This window comes from Artemia franciscana, chromosome 17 (genome assembly GCF_032884065.1).
Source record: "Artemia franciscana chromosome 17, ASM3288406v1, whole genome shotgun sequence".
NCBI lineage: Eukaryota > Metazoa > Arthropoda > Branchiopoda > Anostraca > Artemiidae > Artemia > Artemia franciscana.
Genome location: NC_088879.1, coordinates 2,461,015 through 2,484,308, shown reverse-complemented (window position 1 = coordinate 2,484,308; position 23,294 = coordinate 2,461,015). Strand labels below are relative to the sequence as shown.

At 35.4% G+C, this 23,294-nt stretch overlaps 1 protein-coding gene across 2 annotated transcripts in view; it reads left to right on the top strand.

Annotated features, from left to right (window-relative positions):
- Window positions 1-17,443: 17,443 nt before the first annotated feature.
- The window catches only part of LOC136037682 (Kruppel-like factor 2), a 57,724-nt gene continuing 51,873 nt past the window's right edge, over window positions 17,444-23,294 (top strand). The window contains exon 1 of one of the 2 annotated variants that reach the window (XM_065720434.1): window positions 17,444-17,637. In XM_065720434.1, the coding sequence (XP_065576506.1) occupies window positions 17,629-17,637 (9 nt within the window). In that variant the 5' untranslated portion in view covers window positions 17,444-17,628. The remainder of the gene's footprint in view (window positions 17,638-23,294) is intronic. The other variant, XM_065720433.1, reaches the window with a different exon arrangement.

The following is a 23,294-nucleotide window of genomic DNA, read 5'->3' as shown; positions in this document are numbered from 1 at the left end:
AGTTGGCACGCGGTCGGACGCAAATATTCCCTTGTCAAAATAAATCGGATATGTTACAGAGTAGATTAGTTTATCGCTTAATTGTTCATTTCATAATCTGTCAGGACAGTAATTGGATACTTTCGTTCATAACTTCATTAATCAATAAGCTGTTAGTAAAGTGATATTGTTTGTATGCAAAATTTTGCAATGGACTGAAAATAGTTCTGTAGGTCCTTATGTTCATAATCCATGAAATGATGATAAAAAAAACAACAACATAAAAACAGTACTGGAAAGAGAGAGAGAGACAGTATTAGACAGAAAAACAGTAAGGTACATATAGTTGTACCAATTCACGAACTATTTCTCTTTTAGGGGGGGGGGGTATTTTCAAAACCTAGCGGAGGGTTTCGATTTTTTTTAAATACAAAAAAAGGTATTTTTCAATGAAAATACTAAAAAATGATATTCTTCAAAATTTACAAGGGAGCTGATATCCCCCCTGACTTTCCTTCTGACGTTCAGCCCCTCGCCCCCCAGTGGTGGCACTGGACAGCGACAGAAAACGCCGAGAGATATATTTTATAATTAATATATGCAAATTATTAATTCTACGTAAATTTAAATTCGACTGCAAGGTCTATAAATTACTGAGAAGAGTGAGATTGATAGCAGGAAGAGGCTAATGTAGCAATTAAAGGAGATACCATCATTAGTCGTATTCAGTACTCATATAGCACAAAGATATCATAATTTGCCCTTCACTGAAAACATATGGTTCTTTGACCAAAATCAAGACATTTGTTTGTGAATAAAGATTCAAATCTTGTGTTTTTCTTTAAGCTTTAGCGTTTGAAGTGATCACAACAGTCAGACAACAATCAAAATTCCACTGATGAGCTGCTTTTATCCCCTCACGCCCCCCCCCCTAAAGTGGTCAAATTTGTCAATGTTATTTTAATATGATCCATTCTTTAACTACTCCTGTGACTGTTTACTCGTTGTAGCGTCTAGCCCCAATAAGGTTACTATACTGGTAAGCACTCTTTCACCCCCCCCCCCTGCAAAATTTCTGCTTTTCCCACCAACAAAATACCCAAAGGTGTGAAGTTAGTTTATACTCTCACCAACTTTCAATCTTGTATGTATAGCCTAGCTCCTACTCTCCAAGGATAAAGAGAAATGAGACATTGAAGAGGTGGAGGCTTTGCCTACCCTTGAGAACGCGTTCAAATCATCTCAGCCACTCAGCCACATATTGAATGGGATTGAGCACCTGATTCAGGCAGATCACTGTTTGTCTCTAATAGTCAAACACTAATCCCAAACCTTGTCATTGAATTGTTGAAAAGTGCAAATTCAAGCCATTTTGTGCCACTTAACAACAATTTTAGTCAGGAAAGGGCGAAGATGCTGGCGAGCAAATGACTAATTAGCTTAGAACTATTAAGGGGGTCGTTTTTTACTTCTCAGTCTAGACACGATACTACCATCCAATGGTACACTTGCCCCCAAACATGAACACACTCTTTATAAAATAAACGGCTGGTATTTACTACTTCTCGTTTACCCAGTAATGCTAATAGTTGTTCAGCGTGACATAGTTTTAAACCAACAACAAGAAGGATATCACTTGATAGCGTTGCATGGAAGGTGGCGTACCTAGTCTCAACAAGACCGTTTTGGGACTAAAATCTGTGGCCTAGGGGTCAAAGCTCTCATCGGCCGCAAATTCTATGTCCATCGGATTAATATCCGAAGGACAGATATTTATCCGAAGAAAGGATCCCATAACTCAATTAAAATTCTCAAATTTGGAAAACCCAATTTTCCATGGGGGAAGGTGGTATCTTCCAGAAGGGGGTGATTTTCCAGCCGGGTATTTTCCACGAGTTGTACTTTCTGGAATATTTAACGGGAGTATTTTCGCGAGGGGTATCTTCCAAGGGGGAGGGGGGGTATTTTACACGGGGTGGTATTTTCCACAAAGGGTATATTTCGGGGGAAATATTTTCTGCGGGGGGTATTTTCCTGGGGAGAAAACCCCTAGAATCCTAACGGCTATTCTTCGAGAAATATTATACCCCTATAGCCCAGGGGCAAGGACTGTCGATTATGGTACTTGCCCATTGTTTACGTTCTAGGAAAATGGGAAATATTTTATTCTAGGTGTATCTGAAAAGGCTAAGGGCATTAAGGAGAAACCTTAGAGAATGTTGAGGGGCATGTTATAGTAAATAAAAAGGCACTATGTGCATCCCGTTTTGTCAAAAAGGAGGATCTGCAATATTTTAAGAACGTCTGAGGGTATTTGAGTTGAAACTTCCAGGACTTGTTGGGGGAATACTAGAAATTGATTGAAGGGCCACAAGCCCCTTCTCATGCCATTTTAATTGCAATCCCTCCAAATACATTTGATCAAAATTTTGAAAAAAACACCCTGTTCAAAATAGTCCAAAGCCCAAATTATTATGTCTATGCGGATAACATAACCCCCAACTGCTTTGGAGAGTGATGCTTAACACAATGACACAAACTGTTCGCGTGGTGATTGTCAGAAGAACGTATTATCAATATCTAAGCAACGGCTGAGGCTATTAAGTTGAAATTTTGAAGGGATATAGAAGAGCTATCGGAGGGCAGCCAGCCCCCTTGTCCTTTTTAGTTGCTCCCTCCAATCATCACCGATAAAAATTTTGAAATAGTAATTTTGTTCATAAAAGCCAAAGGGTCTAATAATTATGCCTCCAGGGATGCAACGTTCTCTACAGCCCTCACGGTAAGGATTGTAAATTATACAATTTGCCCTTTTTCAAATGCAAAATTTACTATTACTAAGAAGAAGGAATTTTTTATTACAGGTTTGTTCAAAAGGCTATCGGTATTAATGTGAAACTTTGGGGAGTGTTAAGGGTAATATTAAACTAAATCTAAAGATACTATGTGCATACCGTTTATCCAGGAAGGTGTATCTGCAGTATCACTACAACAGCTGAGGGTATTAAATTTAAACTTTCGGATCATGTCGAGGAAGATGTCAAAATGTGGTCGGAGGGCAACCATTCCCCCTCCTGCTCACTTTTAGCTGTACACCCTCCAAATATATTTTATTAAAATTTGGAATAGCCGCCTTACTTGAAATAGTCGGTAGAGTCAAATGACTGTATCTCCGGGAATGACTTCATAACCCACAGACCTGTTTAAAATTATATGAAGTTGCCCATTGTATATACAAACATGGCTATTGGAGAAAATTGGCTTGTTTGGTTCTGGGTCTCCAAAAACGCTAAGAATATTAAGGCACGACCTCTAGAAAACTTTGAGGGGGAGGTAAAACAAAATGAAAGCACACTATATACAGGAGGATTTTCAAAAGAACACAACAGAAATATCTAAGGAACGGCTAAAGCTGTTAAGTTGAAACTTTAAAAGTATCTTGGGACCTATTGTGAAAAAGGAACGAACAGCAGTCGTCCCTCCCCCCTCTTACGCTTTTAGATTACCTCCTTAACGCTGATAGAGATTTTAAAAAGCTATTTTATTTGAAATAGTCACAACATCTAATAGCAGGATTAAAACTAAAAGCATGATTTGTATATTCAATTTCAGTTTTACTCGTCTTAAGACTTATTTTTCATTTAATTTATTACCTGTTGTATTTTTGTTTGCTATGATAATTTGTTTAATTTCTGGTTGTTTCGGGCTTCGTTTATTCTTTAAAGGTAATTTCTGGTGGTTTTAAGTTTGAATTACTATAGAAATTTATTTCTACCGATCTTAAGTTTTATATGGCCTTTACTTTTCTTTGAAAAACTTCCTTTTCGAAAAGTTTTTATTTAAATAATTTCTGTTCGTTTTTGATTGCCAAAGTTTCAAGTATTAATGTATGTACTATAGATATTTGTTTTGCCTTGTCAGTGTTCACAGTAATTGCTGTTCTGAAAGTGTTTAAAATGTGAGTCTATTTTTTTGTTGTTTTTTTTTCTTGTGCCTTAGTTGTTGTTTGTTTTAGATGGTTTGATTTTAAAAAAACTATTCTGTGTTTTTAATTTCTTAAAAAAATTTTTCACTGGAAAGGTTTTTTTCCCAGACGTGGAGCCAAAATATTCTGATTTTTTTTGTCATTTTGTTGTTTGTTTTTGTTGTTTGTTGTTATTTCGTCAATATATAGAACTTTGTCCAAAATCAAACAGTTCGTGGTTCAAACAGTTCGTGGTAACGAACAGTAAGGAGCGACCCGGCTCAATAGTAAACGAAACTCTAAAAAACGGAATTTTGATGTTAAAAGATACATCAAAAGAATCGGATTTTCATGCTGATTTTAAATATATGTTTCATCAAATTTAGTCTTTGTCATCAAAAGTTACGAGCCTGAGAAAATTTGCCTCATTTTGAAAAATAGGGGGAAACATCCCCTAAAAGTCATAGAATTTTAACGGAAATCACACCATCGCATTCAGCGTATCAGAGAACCCTTTAGCAAAAATTTCAAGCTCCTATCTACAAAAATGTGGAATTTCGTATTTTTTGCCAGAAGAGAGATCACGGGTGCGTGTTTATTTATTTTTTTTTATTTTTTTTTTCCCAGGGGTCATCGTATCGACCACGTGGTCCTAGAATGTCGCAAGAGGGCTCATTCTAACGGAAATGAAAAGTTCTAGTGCTCTTTTTAAGTGACCAAAATAATTGGAGGGCACCTAGGCCCCCTCCCACGCTCATTTTTTCCCAAGGTCAACGGATCAAACTTTTGAGATAGCCATTTTGTTCCATTTAGCCATTGGAAAAATCGAAAATTAGAGGGCAACAGGTCTCCTTCCCCACCCCTTATTTCTCAAAATCGTCTGATCAAAACTAAAAGAAAGCCATTGAGCCAAAAAAATAATTAATATGCAAATTTCATTTTAATAATTTATGTGCGGAGAGCCAAAATCAAACATACATTAATTCAAAAACGTTCAGAAATTAAATATAAAAAAACAGTTTTTTTTTAACTGAAAGTAAGGAGCGACATTAAAACTTAAAACGAGCAGAAATTACTCCGTATATGAAATGGGTTGTCCCCTCCGCAATCCCTTGCTCTTTACGCTAAAGTTTGACTCTTTGCCACAGTTCTACTTTTTAAAACAATTAAAAACTTTTGTGTAAAGAGCGAGGGACTACGGAGGGGACAACCCATTTCATATACGGAGTAATTTCTTTTTGTTTTAAGTTTCAATGTCGCTCCTTACTTTCAGTTAAAAAAAACTAGTTTTTTTATTTAATTTTAATCAAAATCCAACGTTTTAATTCTTATGCAGAAAAACTAATAAAAGTGGGGTGCTACCAATCAATTTTCAATTTTTGATTATTGATGCATACATTTAATTATTGATAATATATATCGCAAAACACTGAGAGTATAGGGGCCGGTACACCACATCATATCTTCGTTAGGCCTGGGTGTGATTTGAAAAAGGATTAGGATTATACTATAAAAAAAAACTTTTTCAACTGAAAGTAAGGAGCATCATCAAAGTTTTAAACAAACAGAAATTATCCCTGTTCTGAGAGGGGCTGTTTCCTCCTCACCTCCTGGGTCTTTACTCTAAAGTCTAAATTTGGTTTAAATTCTTTGGGAACATTTGGTGAAATACAAGGGCCATTGAATTAGAAAAACAAGTTTTTTGAGGGCATCAAAAAGTTCTGGCTTAATGACCAAGGAGCTCAGGAGGGGACTATATGCGGAATAATTTCAGTTTGTTGTAAGTTTTAAAGTTGCTCTTAATTTTAATTTGAAAAGGCTTAGTTTTTTGTATTTAATTAGACTTCTTGAAACCGTATAGATTATTGACATAATACTGTTGTAACAAACGAAAAACGGTCAATATTTCAAAACTCTCTGTCTTGTTTTGATGGGTAGCAAAGAATTTAGTTTTGTTTTGAATGGTAATGAAAAAGATTATCTTGTTTCAGTTTTTTTTGTATGTGCTTGTATTTTTATTGTCTGTGATTTTTATATTGTATTTGATTTATAAGCGTTTTATTTTTTTTTTGTTGGCTCATTACAAGCTAAGCTTCTTGGGCTTTGTAATTACTTTACGTTTTGTAACTGTTTTTTAGTATTAATAAATTGATTGATTGATTGATTGATTGATTATAGGGGCTTAAGATGTAGGCTCATGGGTATTCACACATACTGAATTTGATGTCATGTTTTAACTGGGTTTGCCTCCTTTTAGGTTGTTTTCCATCATAGACAGAAGATTGAAAAAGGTAAAACAAGAAAATAATGAACCCGTCCCCCTTTCTTTAGTTATTCCGGCAATTGAAAATAAAACCTTTACATTTTACCTTGGGACTTTTATATCTTGGGACTCGTTTGGAAAAATTTTGAAGAAACAACATCTCTATGTTTATTCAAAATGAGCTAAAGATTGAACGTTAATGATGCTTGCAGCAGTAGTTGCAACATAGTAAAAAGCGAACCACAACCCATAGTAACCAAAAGTTGAAAAACGCCTTTTGAAAAAAAAACAGGTTAATACGAAAAATTATGGTCTGATACAGATTCAAGAATGGTAATTTTTATTTCGGTTAATTTTAAAAGTAAAAGTTTATTGAGAAAACAAATTTATGTTGTTTTCCAAGATGAGTGTTAAACCCCTCGAAAATGGCGTCATATCAAATAAAAAATGCACCATTAGACTCAACATGGTCAAACACCTCACGTTGGGTAATTACAGTCCTTCACCTTGAACAACAAGGAAAATAATTTTTTGCATGATAGCCTTGATGTGTCACCTTGTTTTTCTACCAGGGTTAACAGGTTACCAGAAAATCCGAGAGAGTCATATAATGGTTCATTCGAACGAACGCTAAAATTGCTATTGTCCTATTTCAAGTGACCAAAAAGATTGGACGGCAGCTGCCCCCCTCCCAAGAAGCCCTCTTCCTCTCCAGTCCTCTGATCAAAATTTTGAGATAGTCTTTTTTTCAGCGTAATTGAAAGGTCCAATAACTATGCTTTCTGTGATGAAATTGCCCATCATAGTCCCTGGGTAAAGGACTGTAAGTTATGCCATTATGATGTTGAACCGCTTGATAAATTAAATTGAGTTACCAGTCTTGTTAGTTAGACGGTTCTGCGTTGAATCAAACAGTTCGTGGTAACGATCTGTAAGTAAGGTGCAACCCGGTTCAATAGTACCCGAACCTCTAAATAACACCATTTTGAAAACAATAGTTACATCAAAAGAATCAGATTTTTATGCTGATTTCAGATATATAAGTTTCATCAAGCTTAGTCTTACAAAGTTACGAGCCTGAAAAAAATTGCCTTATTTACGAAAAACGGTAAAAATCCCCTTAAAGGTCAAAGAATCCATATGAGAATCACACGATCAGATTCAGCGTATCTGAGAACCCTACTGTAGAGGTTTTAAGTCTCTATCTGAAAAAAATGTTGAATGTTTTTTTGTTTTTTTGCCAGAAAAAACATCACGGATGCGTGTTTTCTTGTTGTTGTTTTTTTCCCAAGTGTGATCGTACCGACCCTGTGGTCCTAGAATATCGAAGAGGGCTCATTCAAAGGAAAATAAAAGTTATAGTGCCTTTTTAAGTGACCGAAAACTTGGAGGTCAACTCGGCCCCCTGCCACTCTCATTCTTTCCCCGAGTCACCCGATCAAAATTTTTATATAGCTATTTTTTTAGCATGGTTGAAAAAGCTAATAATTATTTATTAATAATTTATAATTTATAATTATAATTTATCTATTATAATTTAAACTTTTGCGTAAGGAACGAGGTATTGACTAGGGGGTGAGCCCCCTCATATATTTAATAGTTTCTGCTGTTTTTAAGTTTTAATGTTACTCCCTACTTTCAGTTGAAAAATCTTTTCTTTTTCAATTAAAAATAGGATGGTAAGGGTTAAAATCTCTTTCAGAGATTTTTTTTTCAATCATGGTTTTTACCTTCTAAGTGATTATTTAGAGAACTTGTCTTTGTCAAGGTTAACTACTGAAATTCTTAACCAATACTGTTTTTCCTAAAATACTAAAAAATCATAATTAGCAGCCAATATTTGAGCAATTACGAGTTTGATTTTTTTTTCTAATAACTTCTGGATAAAAAAAAGGCTTCACTTTCAAACAAGAGCCAAGAGCTCATATGGCATAAGCTCTAGCAAAATTCTAAGAATCAATAAATTGATTTTGAAGGAAAATCAGAGGCTTAATACCGGTCAGAATTTAAAATAAAAGCTCTGAGACTCGAGGCCCTTCTACAAATCAAATTTCATTAAGATACGATCATCCATTCGTACATTAAAAATACATAATTTTTTCTAATTTTACCTCTCCCTTCAGCCCTCCAGATGGTCGAAACAGGGGAAGAATTTATCAAGTCAGTTTGTGCAGGTCCCTAACACAGCTATCAATTTTTATCGTCCTAGCACGTCCAGAAGCACCGAACTTGCCAAAGCACTGGACCCCCCTAATTCCCCCCAAAGAGAGCAGATCCAGTCCGGTTATGTCGATCAAGTATCTACGACATTTGCTTATTCTACCCACCAAGTTTCATCCCGATCTCTCCACTCTAAGTGTGTTCCAAGATTTCCAATTTTCCCCTCCAACTCCCCTTAATGTAACCAGATCTGGTCAGGATTTAAAATAAAAGGTCTGAAACATGAATTCCATCTAAATATCAAATTTCATTAAGATCCGGTCACCTGTTCGTAAGTTAAAAAGACTCAATTTTTCTAATTTTTCCGAATTAACACCCCCCAACTCCGCCCATTAGAGCGGATTCAGTCCAGTTATGTCAATCACGTGTCTAGGACTATTGCTTATTCTTCCCACCAAGTTTCATCCCGATCTCTCGACTCTAAGCGTTTTCCAAAATTTCCCGTTTCCCCCTCCAGCTCCCTCCAGTATCACCAAATACGGTGGGAATTTAAAATAAGAGCTCTGAGACACGAGGTCCTTGTAAATATCAAATTTCATTAAGATCTGATCACCTATTTGTAAGTTAAAAATATCTCATTTTTTCTAATTTTTCCGAATTACTGAATTAGCCCACCCCCCAACTCCCCCATAGAGCGTGGATTCCGTCCGATTATGTCAATCACGTATCTAGGACTCGTGCTTGCTCTTCCCAACCAGTTTCATTCCTATCTCTCCACTCTAAGTGTATTCCAAGATTTCCAGCTCCCCCCAATCCCCCAAATGACACTGGATCCGGGCGGGATTTAAAATAAGAGGTCTGAGTTACTAAATCTTCCTAAATATCAAATTTCATTAAGATCCAATCAGTCATTCGTAAGTTAAAAATACCTCTTTTTTCTAATTTTTTCCAAATTATCCCCCCCCCCAATTCCCCCAAAGAGAGCAGATCTATTCCAGTTATCTCAATCAAGTATCTAGGACTATGCTTATTTTTCCCACTAGGTTTCATCCCGATCCCTCCACTCTGAGCGTTTTCCAAGATTTTAGGGTTCCCTCTCCAAATCCCCCAATGTCAACGGATCCAGTCAGGATTTAAATTTAGGGCTTTGAGACATAATACCCTTCTAAAAATCTAATCTCATTAAGATCCGGTCACCGATACGTAAGTTAAAAATACCTCGTTTTTTTCTAATTTTTCTGAATTAACCGTCTCCCCACTCCCCCCTTCAATTTGTCAAATCGAGGAAATGACTATTTCTGATTTAATCTGATCTGGCCCGTGATACGCCTGCCAAATTTCATCGTCCTAGCTTATCTGGAAGTGCCCAAACTAGCGAAACCGGGACAGACAGACAGAATTTGCGATCGCTATATTTAACTTGGTAAATACCAAGGGCCATTAAAAGAAATCGACTTCACTTTTTTGTAACCTTCTTTTAGTATTTCAGAAGAAACTTAAATCAAGTTGTTCGAATTTGTCAATTCATTGTTTTTTGTTTGTTCCTTAAGTCTCCGAAGAAATGGTCGTATGTTAATCAATTTGTCATTTTTCACATTTAGCCTAGTATTTGTTATTAAGGAATATTCATACATTTATGTGTGAGATGAATATTTATGTGTGGGGGAAACATTCTAGGAAAAATTTTACAAGGGGCGGCGGGGAGGGGGGGGGGTTCTTGCATCATTTGAAAAACAATCACAAATTAAAAAAGAATCAGCTGGAAGTAAAGAGCAACATTAAAACTTAAAACAAACAGAAATTATTCCACATATGAGGAGGGGGGCTACCCCATAGAAAAAAAAACATGGCAGTGTTGATTAATTTAAAAATCAAACTTTTCTTGAAGGAAGTTAAGAGTGAAGTTGAAAATTCAAGCAAACAAAAATATAAACAAACTGATGATGTTTCCCCATGTTTATATGATTTTGGGAAACTAGCGCTTCACTGAAAACGCAAAAGCCGAGTATAAGAAACAAGAATATTCATTTAGGAGTCAAAAGTGGGCCTCTAGCCTGACAACAATAAACTAATCCGAAACAGTTTTCAAAGTCTTACGCTAGCTGTGCTATCAGTAATTTTCAATATACAATTAAAATTATCTTAAAACTTAAGCATAAAAATAAATATTATTTTAATAACCGCGAAGTCATTAAATAGAATACAAAAACATTGAATTGATTTATCAGGTAACTTCTCGGTCTCACCAGCTATAACACCAATAGTTACTAATATACCATTTTGAACTGTAAAAAAACGCTTTGATTCGAAATTAAATAAATAAAACAAGTTTTTTTAGCTGAAAGTAAGGAGCGACATTAAAACTTAAAATGAACAGAAATTACTTCAGATATGAAAGGGGCTGCTTCCTCATCAATGCCTCGCTCTTTACGCTAAAGTTTGACTCTTTCTCTTAACTCTGTTTTTTAAAACAGTAAAAAAGTACATAGTACATAGTACATAGTACAAGTACATAGTTTGATTTTGGCACACCGCACATGAATATTTAAAACGAAATTTGCATATTAATATTTTTTTGGCTAAATGGCTTTCTCATAGTTTTGATCGGAAGATTTTTTGAAAAAGGGGTTGGGTAGGAGGTCTAGTTGCCCTCCGAATTTTCGTTACTTAAATATACAACTAGAACTTTGTATTTTTTACGAACGTTTTTATTAGTAACTAGCTGTTGGGGTGGCGCTTCGCACCACCCCAACACCTAGCTGGGGGGGGGTGCTTCACGCCCCCCAAGCCCCCCCGCAAGCTTAAGTCGTTACGCGCCATTGTAGTTGTGTCCCTGTGTCCCACCTGTGAATATAGATAGATAGATATATATATATATATATATATATATATATATATATATATATATATATATATATATATATATATATATATATATATATATATATATATTATATATATATATATATATATATATATATATATATATATATATATATATATATATATATGTTTTTAACTACGTAAAACTTGCGAATATACAACATTCTTCGCTGTCTACAATGGGGACGCCCGGGGGCACAGGGGGATATATAAATGACGACGGCGACACAGGGAATGGTCGATTAGCAATCACCATCAACAAAGCTCAACGGCAATCATTAGAATCATGAGGTATAGATCTGAATACGGATTGTTTTCCCATGGACAATTATATGTTGCATGTTCAAGAGTCGGTAAACCTGACAATCTATTTATATGCACAGACAATGGGTCCCGGTCGTCATTTATATTCCCATTGTCCTGGTCGTCATTTGTGTCCCGGTGTCCCAGTCTGTAATTTCTCTTTGAGTGTCCCGGTCGCCATTTATATTCCTTGTGTCCCGGTGTCCCTGTCGTCATTTGTGTCCCGGTGTCCCGGTCTGTATATACATTCGTTTTTGAATTGGTCTTTTTTTTAGTTTTTAGTTTTTTACCTTTTTTTTAGTTTTTTTTTAGTTATACCTCATGATTCTAATGATTGCCCTTGAGCTTTGTTGATGGTGATTGCTAATCGAACATTCCCTGTGTCCCCGTCGTCATTTATATATCCCCTCGTGCCCCCCGACGTCCCCGTTGTAGTTGTGTCCCTGTGTCCCGGTCGTCATTTATATTCCATGTTTCCCGGTCGTCATTTGTGTCCCGGTGTGTATATACATTCGTTTTTGAATTGGTATATGATGAAATAAATTTTTGTGTTTTTCCCCTTTTTTTCTTTTTAGTTTTTTTTTGTTTTTACTTTTTTTTTAGTTTTTTTTAGTTTTTTTTTCTTTTTTTTTAGTTTTTTGTAGTTTTTACCTTTTTAGTTTTTTTTATTTTTATTTTTATTTTTTTTAGTTTTGTTTTTCTCATTTATTTTTCAGTTTTTTTCCTTTTTTTATTTTTCTTTCTTTTTTAGTTTTTTTAGTTTTTTAGTTTTTTTATTAGTTTTTAGTTTTTTTTCTTTTTAGTTTTTTTTGTAGTTTTTACCTTTTTTTTAGTTTTTTTTAGTTTTTTTTTACTTATGTCCTGGTCGTCATTTATATTCCCTGTGTCCCGGTCGTCATTTGTGTCCTGGTGCTTTGTTGATGGTGATTGCTAATCGAACATTCCTTGTGTCCCGGTCGCTTTCTCTTTGAGTGTACCGGTCGTCATTTTACATTCCCTATTTCCCGGTGTCCCGGTCGTCATTTGTGTCCTGATGTTCCGGTCTGTAATTTAGTCAGTCGACAAACATGACGTCAGTCGACACACAAACATGACGTCACTCGATACACACACACACACACACACACACACACACACACACACACACACACACACACACACACACACACACACACACACACACACACACACACACACACACACACACACACACACAGAGAGAGACAACTTATTTTTATATATATAGATAAATATACGTAACTTACAAATTAACTAACGTAACAAACTTCTATATTTGTAGGTTTTTATTACGTATATGAGGGGGTTCGTCCCCTCGTCAATACCTCGCTCTTTACACTAAAGCGTGAATTTCATCCCAATTCTTTAAAAATGACCCCTGAATCACAAAGGCCGTAGAATAAATAGTTGGAATTACTAAAAATACTTTGGCGCAAAGAGCAAGGTATTGTGGAGGAGACGAGCCCCTTATATGCATAATATTTTCTCTTCATTTTAAGTTTTAATGCTGCTCCTTACTTCCAGTTAAAAACCTTTTTTTTATTTATTTCCTCATTTTTTAATAACACTAAAAACCCTGCTCCCCCTTCATGAAAATTCTCCTTCCTCATGATAAATTTCTCCATATTAAAGATCCTCCAATATAACCTCCTTCCCCAACCCAACCAATCCCCACCTCAACTCGCTAAAGTCCCCCTAAAAACGTCTGTACACTTCCCGATAGCCATTACTATATGTGAACAATGTTCAAAATTTGTAACTTGCAGCCCCTCCCCCTGGGACTGTGGGGGATTAAGTCGTCCCCAAGGACATAGCTATTAGGTTTTTCGATTATGCTGAACAGAATGGCTATCTCAAAATTTTGATCTGGTGACTTTAGAAAAAAATGAGCGTGGGCGGGTGCCTAGGTACCCTCCGATTTTTTCGGTCACTTAAAAAGGTCACTAAAACTTTTAATTTCCGTTAGAATGAGCTCTCTCGCGACACTCTAGGGCCACTGGGTCGATACGATCACCACTGGGAAAAACATAACAAAAAAAAAACAAAAAAAAAACCTATCCATGATCTGTCTTCTGGCAAAAAATACAAAATTCCACAATTTTGTAGATAGGAGCAAGAAACTTCTTCAGTGGGATTTTTCGATACGCTGAATCTGTTGCTGTGTTATGATGCTCGTTAAGATTCTAAGACTTTTAAGAGGTGTTTAACCCTATTTTTTAAAACGAGGCAAATTTTCTCAGGCTCTTAACTTTTGCTGGGTAAGACTAAACTAAAAGTTATATATTTAATAATCAGCATTAAAATTCAATTCTTTTGATGCAACTATTGGTATCAAAATTCCGTTTTTTAGAGTTTCGATAACTATTGAGTCGGGTCGCTCCTTGCTACAGTTCGTTACCACGAACTGTTTGATACTCGATGTTTTCATAAAATCCAAAGTCGCGAGAATTTAATGTTAAAAGATTCAAATTACATTTTTCCTCGGTTGAAATTAAGATCATCTGACCACACTTTTCATAAAAATCAGGTAAGCAGGCAAGCTAAGTCAATCGCTAAGCAGAGAATTCGTGATCTTTCATTTATTTTGACTTGGTTTTTTGTTTATTTGATTCAATATTTTTTCTTCTCTTTTCGGGTTTACTTCAGAAGGTTTTGTTTTCTTTTTTCTACCACTGAAGACGGCTTGGCGGAGGTCTTAGCCGAAATATCTGCTTTTACTCTTTTCGCTTCTTTTCCGTCCACTGGCTGATATATTCTTTGTTTTCTAGGCTATTTAATTATGTCATTCAATATATTTTCTTGTTTTTAAAACAATAAGGGATGCATAGAGACTTTAGAAAACTGCAGGATAGTAAGAGAATTTGAGACATATAGCTAATGTAATTTATAGGGGCGTCATTTGCTCTGGAGAAGAAAGGATAACTGCCCCCACACAAAGTTTATCCCCACCCCAGCTGAAATTTAGCTTCTTTAAAAATATTGTCAAAACTAAGATAGGCCTACATATTTCAAACAGCCACAGAAATAGATCAGTTTTCTTTAGCATATCTTTGCCTTTACGACACTTTATGGCTCATACTTCCTTTTTCAATGTCATTTTCACTTGACTTTAGAAAATCGCCTCCAGATTTTCCCCTCCCCAGGATTTTTAAGAAATTATGCCACTGACAATATACAGAAACCAGCGTTATTATCACAGTAAGTTTTTTTTTACCTTAATACTGCAAAGGCAGATATCTTTGCCTTTACGACACTTTATGGCTCATTTTTCATTTTCCACTGTCATTTTCATTTGACTTTAGAAAATCACCTCTATATTTGCCCCTCCCAAAACGGATATTTGGAAGTAATAAGTTGATACTTCAAGGTGTCATAAATAGTATGTCGCCTCAGTTTATTTGTAGAGTAGCAAGGTGTCTGGAAATAGTGTTAAAGAAAAAAATAATAACAAATAAATAAATAAAAAAATCTCAGTATAAAGTAAATGTTATGTTTTATTTATGTCTTTTTCCGAGGGTTAAGCGTTCTTTTCAATGACCTTTTTTTCAAGTATTAAGTACTAATATTAGGTTAATGCAGTGTTTCATTTAAGCGTATTATGATGATCGCTGATCAAAGTTTATGTTATTTGTGTCTTTCGTTTATGTTATTGTACTGTGTTCATGGCTGGATATTTGGCTTTAAAATACACTTATCTATCTATCTATCTATCTACCTATCTATCTTTGCCTCTACGGAACTGTCTGTCTCGTTTTTCATTTTCCACTGTCATTTTCACTTGCCTTTGGAAAATCACCTCCACATTTGCCCCTCCCCAGGATTTTGAAGAAATTATGCCACTGACAATATACAGAAATCAGCGTTATTATCACAGTAACTTTTCTTTTTACCTTAATGCTGCAAAGGCAGATATCTTTGCCTTTACGACACTTTGTGGCTCATTTTTCATTTTCCACTGTCATTTTTACTTGACTTTAGAAAATCTCCTGCAGATTTGTCCCTCCCAAGGATTTTGAAAAAATTATGGCACTGACAATATACAGAAACCAGTGTTATTATCACACCATTTTTATTTTTTTTTTTTGCTATCTTAAATGCTGCAAAGGCAGATATATTCGTCTTTACGACACTTTATGGCTCATTTTCCATTTTTCATTGTCATTTTTACTTGGCTTTAGAAAATTACCTCCAGATTTGCCCCTCCCTAGGATTTGGAAAAAATTATTCCCCTGACAATATACAGAAACCAGTGTTATTATTAAAGCTTTTTTTTCTACCTTAATGCTGCAAATAAATTTTAATTCTCATAAGAAAGTATAATTTCGTTATTTTTCGCTTTTCTGACTTCACCATTTTTGGAGAACTGATCATTGCAAATATATTATTATGAATAATAGAAGGTCACACAGTAGGAAACACTTGCAAATTTCTAATAGGCCCAGTGCCCTCCTTCGGTCTTCTAATGACAGGCCTGCGTCTTAGACCAAAGACAGTGACTAGCTCATGTGAACCTTAACAGGGTGGAGGAAGTAAAACTGTAGGATTGGTTACCCGTTGATTAACCATTTTGACGCCCTTGCAAACTCCAGAGGCTTGCTGGTCTTGGAGATAAAAAGAAAAAAATAGACACATAAGATCTTCAAGCTCTTTTCTGAATTTCTCACCAACATTCTTTCATAATTAATTTATGCTATTAGTATAAACATAAATGGTATTTATCGTCATTTCTGAATCACTTTTAAATTTTGGCTGAATCATTTTTCCTTACATTTCAACGAAATTTCTTCTTTTAGCCAGCTAAGTCGACCTGGAGGGGGAGGGATCAAAAGAGGGGAGTGAAAATAGGGATTTTAAGCATCTGGTTAAGAATTTCTGACCGTGAAGACTCCAATTAAACCTTGTTTATTTTTCAAGCCTATCAACGCTGTAATCGGCACAAAAATTATATGTTTTCGACGCTTTGAGCCACTATACGATGTCGCTGTCCAGACAAAATTCTACTTAAAAGGTAGATATAAGCATTACCATTAAAACAAGCTTTTTAACGGCCTTCTAACCCGCAGAAGACTTGCTCAGGAGAAAATAGAAGTAAAAATAGACGCAAAAAATGAAGCAAAAAAGAAGCAAAAATAGACAATCTAGCGTTTCAAGCTCTTTTTCAAAATATGTTTTTTAGTTTTCACCTACTAAGGGGGGTGGGTGGGGGAGTAAACAAGGGGAGTACTATGAAACGCTTGCTATAGGTTTTCGACCGTATAATTATACTGTATCTGTGCGGTTCAGCATCTTAAATCTAGATTTGGCACCTAAAAGGGCCATTCTTGATGTCATATGGCACTACAATAGCATTGTGAAAACAAATTTATAAAACAAAAACCTAGATATGTCCAGGATTCTTTAAATACGTCATTAAATATAATTTCTATGACCTTACAGTAGCCTGATAGCCCAGGTAGGGGAAATGAGTTACACCACTGCTACCCATGCTGAAAAGCAATTCTATAGTTTTCGAGATACGGCCTAAAAACCTCAAGTCAATGGTTTTGACCATGGTGATTGTAATCCAACCGGCCACAATTTCGAGGGCTTCCAAGCTCTTCGTTGAAACTAACGAAAATTTGTCTCCGCAGCTGAATTTTACTATTTAGAAGAACCTATTTACTATAGTTATCTTCCCTGAATAACCCCTAAGTGAAGAAGTGTGTTTGGTAGACAGTGTTTTTTTTTTCCAAAATACATTTCAAAATATCGTTTAATATGGGATGTGTCTCACTCTTTACCAGGTTGCAGCTATGGCTGCATTCATGATACTGTTGTTATGCATAAATAAACATGGCTAACATTTCTCCAACAAGAAACAAGATCAACATACTTCATTAGAGTTAGAAATACCCAGTCAAGTTAGAGTTGAAATCGCATGAAAGCTCCTCCTTTCTCATCCAATTAGGTTAGAAATTTGGAAACTTCTGAATGAGTTTAGATATGTTTGTTTTGCTCCAGTGGTAATAGCGGCAACTCTGATCTGATTTATTGCTATAAGGGGTAATAAGTTTTCACCATGTCTCTTGTAAGTATCTTCATCTATTTAGCAAAGATGTTATTTGATATGGATGGTGAGGAGGGCTTCTCCTTCAGACCTTTTTTACCCTAGCTAGACCTACTTGTATCCCTGTGTTTGTGTTCCAACTCTCACGTGGTTCCAGGAATAAACACTATTTAATGATTTTATCTCTGAATATGAATATGATATGTTGACGCATATTCTTTGTTCGTACAATACAAACTTTCTAATTCTTAATTTGGTTTTATTTTTGTTTTCAATTGAGTTTTTTAGTTCAACCTACTTTAGGCCGTTTAGTTAAGAATGAGTTTGCTCCCTTAAAAAATTATTTTACTTTACACAAATAAGGTAAAATAAAAGATTATTTTTTTAAATCGCAAAACAAGCATAATGTACTGATAACCGAAAAGGCTTATTAAAGGGAGGGGATATGCACATAATCTATAAACACTAACTCTTAGAAAGTAAATAAAACAAACAAACAAAAAGACAGAGGAAAAAAAAGAGAAAGCGATCGTGAGAGGGAAAGATATCCGGGGCTTATAATCCCCCTGCCTTCTCAAGACCAGAATGTAATTTGCACTTTACTGAAAACAAAATACACTTTAAATATATTCACTTTTTGGCTTTAATAAATAAAAAATAATACGACTTTAAGGAACAAATAACAGTATATATATAATTAAACTCACAACCTACGGTCATATGTTTTTTTTTATGTTCTGGTCTTGAGAAGGCAAGGGGTTCTTAGCCCTACTCATGTTAAGTTTTACTCGTTTTGAGTTTGACTCAATTATTTGTTGCAATTTCTGTTCGTTTTGGGTTTACGCTTGGAAGATTAATTTATTTTATTTCTGCTCATTTTTGGCTTATTGGTTCCCTTTATTTTTCTTTTAAAACCTATTTTATGGTAAAAAACTTTGTGAAATTAATTTCTGTTAATTTCCATTTGTATGTTGGAGAAATTTTTTCAGCATGTTTTAATCCTCATACAAATATCATTGTTTAATTTTGTTTCATATCTTCTCAAGTTGGCCTGATAAAATTAAACTTAAAACCACTTCCGAAAATTTCTATCTATGCTCTTTGACAACCTGGATATACTTACATTCTTCTGATTTAGCTAAATTGCTAGAGCAGAAGTAGTAATAGTAGTAGCCTTGAAAGTTTTAACTGAATACCCTGAGCCATTCTCGAGACGTTGCCGACACATTTTATTGGCAGCCATTCACACACTGCCTTTTGATTTAGTTTCAAAGCAACATTCGTTTTGAAAGCATAATGGGAACATTCACAATATCCCTATAACATAGTTACTGGACTGTTCCACTGTGCTAAACAAAATGGCTGTCTCAAAATAATTATTGGATGTGTTTGGAAAATGAATGGGCTTGAAAGGAGGGCTGCTTACCCTCTAATCATTTTTAAATCTTAAAAAGGGTGCTAGAACTTTTAATTGCCAATCAAATTAGCTCCTTTATTAGTTTCACTGATATTGCTATTTATTCTAGAACGGCATTGCGTGTGATATTGCTTAAAACTGCCTATAACTAGTATACACATAGTGCCTTCTACCCAGTTCAAAATCCGCCACAACCTACACTACAAGGTCTAACTTAATAAAGTAAGATGATCTTAAGATATCTCTTTCTCGTCTTTTTGAAGATCTACATTCACAAAATTCGTTTTGATTTAGTTCAACACCCGCCTGAATATTTCTTGAAAGATTCACGTTAATACCTTTAGCTTGCGAAGCAGCAATAGTTATAGTAAGCAATAGTGCCATTAGTAGCAGTGTTGGCACGGCACCTTTGGTTTCTTCCGTATCACCTTCAACGCACGCTGAAAGTTTCAACTTAATATCATCAACCGTTCCTGAGGCATTACTGATACATCCTCTTGACAACCTTGGTTGGCATTGTGTGTTTCTATTTAGTTCAATACAGTTTCAATATTTCCCAAATTTTTCGCCCCAATACCCTTAGCTTTAGTAGTAGTAGCACTAGCCGTAATAGTTGCAGTAGTAGCGGTAGAATTAAAAATAGTAGCCTTAGCTTAGTGGCGGTAGTAGTAGCAGAAGTAATAATAATAGCAGTAGTAGTAGTTTAGCAATAGTATGAGTAGAAGCAGTAGCAATAAGATGCAAATATTGTCTTTTAGTTCGTTCAACATCTCTCATACCAAACCCTGTTAGTTTCAACTTTACATACCAAACTGTTCCTAAGATATTGCTGATACGCCCTTTTGACAGCCTGCATACATACGGTGTTTTGTGATTCAGTTCACCTTCCCCCTCAAGATTTCCAATTTCCATCATACCCTTATGCGTAAATGTAATAGCAGTCACAATAGTAGCATTATTATTATTAGTGGAAGTTTTAATAGTAATAATACTAGTACTGGTAGCACCAGCAGCATTAATGTTTTGCCTTTTGGTCAGTTGAATATCCCTCTCATCACTCCCTGGAAATTTCAACTTAATACAATTAGCCATTACTATACCATTATGATTTGTCCTTTCGATAACCTGTTTATTCATGTACTTCTTGAAATTTTCAACTTAGTGATCTTAGCCTTAAAAGTAATTGCAAAAGAAAAAGTTGTTGAAGTAGCAGTAGAAGTAGTAGTAGTAGTAGTAGTAATAATAGTAGTAACAGTAAATGTTGCTGTGGTAGTTATACTAGTAGTAGCATGCACATATTGCCTTTTGGTCTATTGGTCATCCCCTTTTAGCATTCGCTGAAAGTTCAAACTTTATACCCAAATCCATTCTTAAGAAACGCTTGTTGACAATGTGCATGCGCATAGTTTCTTTTGATTTAGTTCGAATTTCACCTCATTATTCTCTCAAATTTTTTACCTTCATATACTTAGTCTTAATAGTACCAATATATAGCAGTAGTGGTAGTAACAGGAGGAGTAGCAGCATTACAGAATTAGCAACAGTATTAATAAAAGTAGTAGAATGTGCTTGTTACCTTTTGGTCAGTCGGACGTCCCCCTCATTGTACTCCGGAATTTTCAAATTGATACAGTAAGCCGTTCTAAAAATATTGCTGATACGCCCTTTTAACCATCGTTTTAACGCCCTTTTTATCTTAATGCTTTTAGCCTTACAAGTAGTTACAATTGAAGTTGTAGTTGGGGTTGTTCAGTAGCAATCGCAGCAGTAGTAGTAGTAGTAGGAGCAGTAGCGTTAGTAGTGGCATGCACATAATATCTTTTGGTCGCTTGGGCTTTCCCTTTAAGCATTCTCTGAAACCTCCAATTTGATACCCAAGTCCATTCTTGAGATAAGAGCATTTGACAATCTCTATGCGCATAATGTTTTTATTTAGTTCACTCCCTTCTCAGTATTCTGTCAAATTTTCACTTTCATACCCGTAGCCTTAATTGATTTAGCATCATGACAGTGGTGGCAATAGTAAGACCAGTAACACCAGTAATAGGGTTGTATTAGTAATAGTAGTAATGGTAGCAGTAGCAGTGTTAATAGCAGTAGTAGGAGGTACATGTTACCTTTTGGTAAGCGGAACATCTCACTCATGATGCCCCGGAAGCAAGCCTGGATTTACCAATAACCCCACTAGGCCCGGACCTAGGGGCGCAAAATGCCAGAGGGCAAAATATATTATCACTGAGTGATCTTTTTCTTTAAAAAAAACTTGACCAGTGTTATTTATCGTCAAAGTACCAGGTGCACTTGTCTGTCATGCAGCCTATTCACAGAAAAGTAATTTTAAAACAATACGGGAATTCAGTGGCCACTCATAAACTGTCAGATTCTTCCCAAAAGTGGTTCAGTATCACCACTCTCTTTCATTTCTTTTGGCTCATTAGTTGCGTTCTCTTCAGTACTTCCACTATCCCCGAATTTTGGGGAATTACCCAAAAATCTTGCAAAAACGGAGCGGCAAAAACACTTTGGCCAAAGAGCATCAAAGCTTTAAATCCGGCCCTGCCCGGAAGTTTCATCTTGATATGGTAAAAGCAACTCCAAAAAATTGCCGAAACGCCCTTTTCAGCAGTCTGAATGCAGAGAGTATGTTTTGATTTAGTTCAATTTTCTTCTTAACATTTCCTCAGATGTTCATTTCAATATCCTCAGCCTTGGTAGTGCTCGCTACAGAAGCAGTAGTCTTAGGGGTAGAAGTAGTGGTAGCAATAGCAATGGTGGTAGTTGTAGTAGTAACGTGCAAATATTGTCTTTTGGTCAATTGATCATCTCCCTTATCATTTCCTGAAAGTTCCAAACTAATATACTGTGTCATTTCTGAGTTTGCCCTTTTCACAACCTTTTTATATATACCGTGTTTTGATTCAATTCGACACTCCCTTCAATATTCTCTGAAAAGCTAACCTGAATGCCCTTCGTCCTTTTGAAAGTGTTACATAAAAAAAAGTTTTTTTTTAACTGCAAGTAAGGAGCAACATTGAAACTTAAAGCGAGCAGAAATTATTCCGTATATGAAAGGGGTTGTCCCCTCCTCAATGCCCGCTATTTACGGGCATTGACTCTTTGTTACAACTCTACTTTTTAAAACGATAAAAACTTTAGCGTAAGAGCGGGGAGTTGAGAAGGGGACTTCCCCTTTCATATACAGAATAATGTCTGTTAGTTTTAAGTTTTAATGTCGCTCCTTACTTTCAGTGAAAAAAACTGTTGTTTTTGTATTTAATTTATGAACGTTTTTGAATTAATACAGGTTTTGAATTTGGCTCACCATGCATGGACAATTATAACGAAATTTCCATATTAATTTTACTTTTTTTAAACTAATAATAACTTTATAATAACCTAAGCTTGATTTTTCTTTCAGTTGTTTAAGAATGACTCCTGAATCACAAAGGCTATCTAATTAGAATAATGGACTCTTTTAAAAGTTAAAAAAGAAACTTTAGCGTAAGAACGAGCTACTGAGGAAAGGCAACCCATCTCATATTCGTAATATTTTCTGTTTGTTTTAATTTATAATATTGCTTCTTACTTTCAGTTGAAAAAACTTGTTTTTTATTTAATTGCTGATCGATTTTTAAATAACAACGGGAAATCCAGCTCCCCTTCCATGGAAAATTCCCTTCCCCCACGAGAAATTTCTCCGTGGAAAGATTCTCCCACGTAACTTAAATTAGCGATATTTCAATGGAGGATTTTTTTCATGGAAGAAGACAATTTCTATGAAGGGGGCGCTGGAAATCCCAGCATTATTTTAAAAAAACGATGAGAAATTAAATTATAAAAAACAAGTTTTTTCAACTGAAAGTAAAGAGTAACATTAAAACTTAAAACGAACAGAAGTTATTACTCACAGAATAATAAAATAACCGATAAAAAGAACATAAAATAACCGAAGTTATTACGGCTCATCGCAAATGAATAATCAAAACGAAATTTACATATTAATTTATTTTTTTGGCTAAATGGCTTTCACATAGTTTTGATTGGACGATTTTGATAAAAAAGGGGTGGGGGAGGAGGCCTAGTTGCCCTCCAATTTTTGGCCACTTAAAAAGGCAACTAGAGCTTTTTAGTTTTTTTTACGAACGTTCTTATTAGTAACAAATATACGTAACTTACGAATTAACTTTCGTAACGAACTTCTATATTCGTATATTTTTATTTCGTATATGAGAGGGTTCGCCCCCTCGTCAATACCTAGCTC